Source organism: Penaeus vannamei, chromosome 3 (assembly GCF_042767895.1).
Source record: "Penaeus vannamei isolate JL-2024 chromosome 3, ASM4276789v1, whole genome shotgun sequence".
Classification (NCBI taxonomy): Eukaryota; Metazoa; Arthropoda; class Malacostraca; order Decapoda; family Penaeidae; genus Penaeus; species Penaeus vannamei.
The window spans coordinates 29,676,462-29,682,922 of NC_091551.1; the positions used below are offsets into that span (position 1 = coordinate 29,676,462).

The 6,461-nt window shown below is 35.3% G+C and overlaps 2 protein-coding genes across 2 annotated transcripts in view; both read left to right on the forward strand.

Moving 5' to 3' along the window:
* The first annotated feature begins 1,442 nt into the window (after positions 1-1,442).
* On the forward strand, positions 1,443-6,422 carry LOC138867629 (uncharacterized). The gene is made up of 5 exons (XM_070144136.1): positions 1,443-3,103; positions 3,805-3,936; positions 4,477-4,606; positions 5,350-5,446; positions 6,283-6,422. Exons 1-4 carry the CDS (start codon positions 3,097-3,099, stop codon positions 5,420-5,422), a joined length of 342 nt encoding a protein of 113 aa, XP_070000237.1. The 5' UTR covers positions 1,443-3,096; the 3' UTR covers positions 5,423-5,446; positions 6,283-6,422.
* The window catches only part of LOC113799964 (RCC1 domain-containing protein 1), a 2,148-nt gene continuing 1,213 nt past the window's right edge, over positions 5,527-6,461 (forward strand). Inside the window, exons 1-3 of the mRNA XM_070115897.1 lie at positions 5,527-5,537; positions 5,731-5,747; positions 6,283-6,461. The exon at positions 6,283-6,461 is cut by the window's right edge and continues 187 nt beyond it. Of these exons, the coding sequence (XP_069971998.1) occupies positions 5,527-5,537; positions 5,731-5,747; positions 6,283-6,461 (207 nt within the window). The remainder of the gene's footprint in view (positions 5,538-5,730; positions 5,748-6,282) is intronic.

Consider the following 6,461-nt stretch of genomic DNA (forward strand, 5'->3'; position numbering starts at 1 on the left):
ACCAAATCCAACCAAATCTAACCTAAGCTATACTAAACTAACTTGATTGCACACTCATGCAAGTGAACGAAATCTAAGCTCTCCTGTCTTGAAATAAGCCTAACCTAACCTATCCTAACCTACCCTAACCTAACCTAACCTAACCTAACCTCACCTCACCAAATCCAACCTAATCTAACCTAAGCTATACTAAACTAACTTGATTGCACACTCATGTAAGTAAACGAAATTTAAATCGAGGCTAGGTTACATTAGCTGGAATTTGGTGAGGTTAGGTTAGGTTAGGTTAGGTTAGGCTCGGCTCAAATTTGACCAGGAGACTCCAAATTTCGTTTTCTCACATGAGATTTATATTAAATCAGTTTAATCGAGGTTAGGGTACATTAGCGGGAATTTGGTGAGGTTAGGTTAGGTTAGGTTAAGGCTCAAATTTGACCAGGAGACTCCAAATTTCGTTTTCTCACATGAAGTTTATATTAAATCAGTTTAATCGAGGCTAGGTTACATTAGCGGGAATTTAGTGAGGTTAGGTTAGGTTAGGTTAGGTTAGGTTAGGTCAGGCTCAAATTTGACCAGGACTCTCCAAATTTCGTTTTCTCACATGAGGTTTATATTAAATTAGTTTAATCGAGGCTAGGTTACATTAGCTGGAATTCGGTAAGGTTAGGTTAGGTTAGGTTAGGCTCAAATTTGACCAGGAGACTCCAAATTGCGTTTTCTCACATGAGCTTTTATATTAAATCAGTTTAATCGAGGTTACGTTACATTAGCTGGAATTTGGTGAGGTGAGGTTAGGTTAGGTTAGGCTCAAATTTCGTTTTCTCACATGAGGTTTTTATTAAATCAGTTTAATCGAGGCTAGGTTACATTAGCTGGAATTTGGTGAGGTTAGGTTAGGTTAGGTTAGGCTCAAATTTGACCAGGAGACTCCAAATTTCGTTTTCTCACATGAGGTTTATATTAAATCAGTTTAATCGAGGCTAGGTTACATTAGCGGGAATTTGGTGAGGTTAGGTTAGGTTAGGTTAGGTTAGGCTCAAATTTGACCCGGAGACTCCAAATTTCATTTTCTCACATGAGGTTTATATTAAATCAGTTTAATCGAGGCTAGGTTACATTAGCTGGAATTTGGTGAGGTTAGGTTAGGTTAGGTTAGGTTAGGTTAGGCTCAAATTTGACCCAGAGACTCCAAATTTCGTTTTCTCACATGAGGTTTATATTAAATTAGTTTAATCGAGGCTAGGTTACATTAGCTGGAATTTGGTGAGGTTAGGTTAGGTTAGGTTAGGCTCAAATTTGACCAGGAGACTCCAAATTTCGTTTTCTCACATTAGGTTTATATTAAACCAGTTTAATGGAGGCTAGGTTACATTAGCGGGAATTTGGTGAGGTTAGGTTAGGTTAGGTTAGGCTCAAATTTGACCCGGAGACTCCAAATTTAATTTTCTCACATGAGGTTTATATTAAATCAGTTTAATCGAGGCTAGGTTACATTAGCTGCAATTTGGTGAGGTTAGGTTATGTTAGGTTAGGTTAGGCTAAAATTTGACCAGGAGACTCCAAATTTCGTTTTCTCACGTGAGGTTTATATTAAATCAGTTTAATCGAGGCTAGGATACATTAGTGGGAATTTGGTGAGGTTAGGTTAGGTTAGGTTAGGTTAAGCTCAAATTTGACCAGGAGACTCCAAATTTCGTTTTCTCAAATTAGGTTTATATTAAATCAGTTTAATCGAGGCTAGGTTACATTAGCGGGAATTTGGTGAGATTAGGTTAGGTTAGGGTAGGTTAGGCTCAAATTTGACAAGGAGACTCCAAATTTCGTATGCTCACATGAGATTTATATTAAATCAGTTTAATCGAGGCTAGGTTACATTAGCCGGAATTTGTTGAGGTTACGTTAGGTTAGGTTAGACTCAGATTTGACCAGGAGACTCAAAATTTCGTTTTCTCACATGAGGTTTATATTAAATCAGTTTAATCGAGGTTAGGTTACATTAGCTGGAATTTGGTGAGGTTGGGTTAGGTTTGGTTAGGTTAGGCTCAAATTTGACCAGGAGACTCCAAATTTCGTTTTCTCACATGAGGTTTATATCAAATCAGTTTAATCGACGTTATGTTACATTAGCTGGAATTTGGTGTTGTTAGGTTAGGTTAGGTTTTTAGGTTAGGCTCAAATTTGACCAGGAGACTCCAAATCTCGTTTTCTCACATGAGTTTTATATTAAAAAAGTTTAATCGAGGTTAGGTTACATTAGCTGGAATTTGGTGAGGTTAGGTTAGGCTCAAATTTGACCAGGAGACTCCAAATTTCGTTTTCTCACATGACGTTTATATTAAATCAGTTTAATCGAGGTTAGGTTACATTAGCTGGAATTTGGTGAGATTAGGTTAGGCTAGGTTAGGTTAGGTTAGGCTCAAATTTGACCAGGAGACTCCAAATTTCGTTTCTCACATTAGGTTTATATTAAATCAGTTTAATGGAGGCTAGGTTACATTAGCTGGAATTTGGTGAGGTTAGGTTAGGTTAGGTTAGGTTAGGCTCAAATTTGACCAGGAGACTCCAAATTTCGTTTTCTCTCATGAGTTTTATATTAAATCAGTTTAATCATGCCTAGGTTACATTTGATGGAATTTGGTGAGGTTAGGTTAGGTTAGGTTAGTGTAGGTTAGACTCAAATTTGACCAGGAGACTCCAAATTTCGTATGCTCACATGAGGCTTATATTAAATCAGTTTAATCGAGGTTAGGTTACATTAGCTGGAATTTGGTGAGGTTAGGTTAGGCTCAAATTTGACTCGGAGACTCCAAATTTCGTTTTCTCACATGAGGTTTATATTAAATCAGTTTAATCGAGGTTAGGTTACATTAGCTAGAATTTGGTGAGGTCAGGTTAGGGATAATGAATTTTGAATTCACAGTTTAGAATAATCATATGTATTTTGTTCTTTTCTTTTTTATATAACTGACATAAAACTTTGAGATGTAAAATTTCTTCTAGCAAAGAACCTCACTTATGTCATGTTTCAGATGCTGGTTGGCAAATTACTGGCTACAGAAATCTTGATTATAGTCTGGAAGAGGAGATGGCACAGGGATGGAAGGTAGGATACGAAAGGTGTTACCTGCTTCTGGTATTTACATTACCTTATGCTGATCATTTTAGTTGCTGGAAGTATATAGTTATGGTTATGGTTCATAGGCTATCATGTATAACTTCTGACTTGGAATAGGGTTTGTGTAGGGGAATTATATTATTGATAAAACATATATCATCTAAGTTATTCATTAATAAGGATGACTAAGTTATTAAAAAGAATTATGAACAACCCACAAGCAATTATACCAAGGTTTAATAAGATAAGTCAGCTGATGATTTGCTCCAGCAGATATCTATGAGCGAGATGCGAATGGCTGCCATAAACGATGATGGGGCAGTGGTTCTGCATGAAAAGGGGCAGTGGAGGAAGCTCTTCTTCCAGAGAGATACTGCAATGGACGAAAGCATGAGTCTTTGTTCACATCTTTGATTAAAAAATCATAAAACTTAGAATTAGAAAAAAATATATTTATAATTATATGTGGAAAGGTATGAATGAGAACGAATATCTTCACAATACAAGAGATGTATTTTACCGGTAAAATACATTTGTCTTGTGAAGATATTTGTTCTCATTCATACCTTTCCACATTTGTCAACATGAATACGGTTCATAATTAATCGTACTTGTCTAGTTGGTGCCTTTTGGGTTGTTCCAGTGTAGAATAAGGAGAATCAAAAGTTATTCTTTTTCATATTTGACAGGTCCCTCAGTGCAGCAAGTTGAAGATCAGGACAGGATAGCAGAGAGTGAAAGTAATGTTCATCATACAACATCTCAAATAAAATTCTCTTCCGTCTTTGTTGAGGACAACTCTCTTATAGCTCTCGATGAAGGTAAAGTATAAGATGTTATTTTCTTTCAAAGCAGGAACTTAAAAAAATAAATAAATAACTGATCTTTCCTTGGGCTTTCTCAAGGTTGACATTTTTAAATTTCTAACAAGTAGAAATAGAAGAAAAATATTGAAAAGGAAATTATTGTGTTGAAAGTCGTCATGAAAGATTACTATACAGGTAGTTGTTATAACATATACATATTATGCAAAAATTAATAAGCTATTTATTGCTAGTATGAACAGAAAATGCTGTTTATTTAGGTTGCGATAGTCAAGAGTCAACTGTTTTCTTATATGTTGACCATTATATGTTTGAACAACTGTTTGCATTAAACATTTTTGATTTTCCAAATAGGGGTTCTCTCTATAGGACACTATGCCATTTTTTAAATAGATGTAGTGCAAGAATATTTTTTTCAAATAGATTTAGTTGATTTTTTTTTTCAAATAGATTTAGTTCGTTTTTTTTTTCAATAGATCAAGTTTGCTTTTTCTGATTGATTTACCATAAGAATATATATCCTGCCCTGAACCACAGATGGGAAGATGTACAGCAGTGGTGTCCCTCTACCATATGGTGGCAGCAGAATCAGTGTTGTTGAAGTGGGGAAGGAGCACTGTATGGCACTAACAAAAGATGGAGTAGTCCTTACCTGGGGCAGTGGAATGTAAGTAGTGCACATCCTCAGAAGTAGGTGGAAGTAAATACAAATAGATGTTTTTTTTCCCTAAATCTCACTGGGTATCATTTTGCCAATATGGGATGAAATTATTTAAGATCATTTTCCAATGATGACAAGAAGAGCTCATTTGACATTGAAATTAGGATATTGAGTAAAAGGATAATGATAATTAATTTTAAGAATATAATGGGGGAAAAATTTATTCCACTAATATACTATCCCTGCTGTTTCAAATTAGCATTTAAAATAGTCTTTTACTTTGGAAAAGAAGTCTATCTCCTATGGATTGTCCATAACAATGTGATATATGTTTTATACTTATAAATGTAAGAATTGTGTCATCAGGATTCACAATGGAAATTTAGTTGTACTCTTTTAGACTTTGAATCATCTTATGTCTTTAAGTTCCAGTTTCTGTATCTAAAAAAGATGCTTCTAAAGTGAGAGTGAGAAGGAGGATGACAGTGAGTGACACAGAGGGAGAGACAGACAGACACAGATAGAAGCTCTAGGTTCTCTCACAGATATAGTTAAAGTTTGTAAAATTAGTAAATATCAGATAAATTTTCTTTAGCCAGTATATTTAAACTGATAAGGACTTTTCCTGTATCATTTTAAAAATCTACTTCTTTTTCTTCTGAATAATTGCCTGCTAGCAATGGACAAAAAATGACTTGCCTAACTCCTACATATAATTCAATTCGTATTAATTTCTTATCCCACTTTAGGCGTGGTCAACTTGGCAATGGAAAATTGTCCAGAACCAGTAGAGTCTCCAAGGCATTACTATCTCCTCCATAGCCTCGGGGGGTTGGCACTGTGTCGGTAATTATATATTTTTAATTTTTATTTTCTTATTATTATTTTTGTGGGTGGGCTGTGGTTGTGGGTGTATGTTATATTTGATGACGATAATGTATGTATATTTTTTCTTATATATAAATACTTAATTAATTGTTGCCTTTAATGGTTTGAGTTTAATCCTGAAATTAGTGCGTTAAGAAATATACTGTATGGTATCTTGAGTAAATTAATAACATGTTTCTGGAAATAGAGGATCATCCGTAAAATTTTAATAATCTTCTTTTACCAATTTAAATTTCCTTTAGGCCTTCCTTAGCACATAGTACAGTATTGTTACCTCAAATCTTAGGGAAAGGAATTTTGGATCTGTGGAGGTAGAGTATAGAGTTATGTTTGGGGAATGAGCTCTTGCATCAAAGAAATGCAGAATTTTCAACACTAAATTTTAGCTTGTGATATTCTAATGTAATTTCAAGTCTCTGTTTTTACTTTCTCGTTTCTTTTTTTCTTCTCCCTCCTTTTGTCTCTCATTTCCTCTCTCTTCTTCCCTCCTTTATCTGGCTTGTTTTTCCCCCTTTTGTCTTTCTCATCTCATCTCTTTTCTTATTCTCTATTGTTTTATCTTATTTCCCCTCTTCTTCTCCTTTTTAACTAGCTTATTTCCTTTTTCTTCTTCCTCCTTTTGTCTCTTATTTCCTCTCTCCTTCCTTCTGTCATTCTCTTTGCCTTTCTTTTTCTTCTTCCCTTTTTTGTCATTCTCATTTCTTCTCCCTTCATCTTTCTCATTTCCTTTTTCTTTATACTCCCCCTTTTGTCTTCCTCATGTCCTCTCTCTTACTTCTTTTTCTCTTCAACAGCTTTGAGCACGAGTGGTGACGCATACACGTGGGGCTGGAATGAAAGCGGCCAGTTGGGCTTCCCAGCCAAGGCAGATCAGGAGGCATCGATTTTGGGAACATTTAGCCACAGATGCCAATGTTCCGAACCAGTTCATATGACAGACAGCAAGGTGGAAGAAATTAGGACCAATGAACAG

Coding starts and splice junctions, on each gene's coding strand:
- LOC138867629 (XM_070144136.1), top strand. Junction 3,937..4,476: donor TCTTATAGCTCTCGATGAAG/GTAAAGTATAAG, acceptor CCTGAACCACAG/ATGGGAAGATGTACAGCAGT. Junction 4,607..5,349: donor CTTACCTGGGGCAGTGGAAT/GTAAGTAGTGCA, acceptor ATCCCACTTTAG/GCGTGGTCAACTTGGCAATG.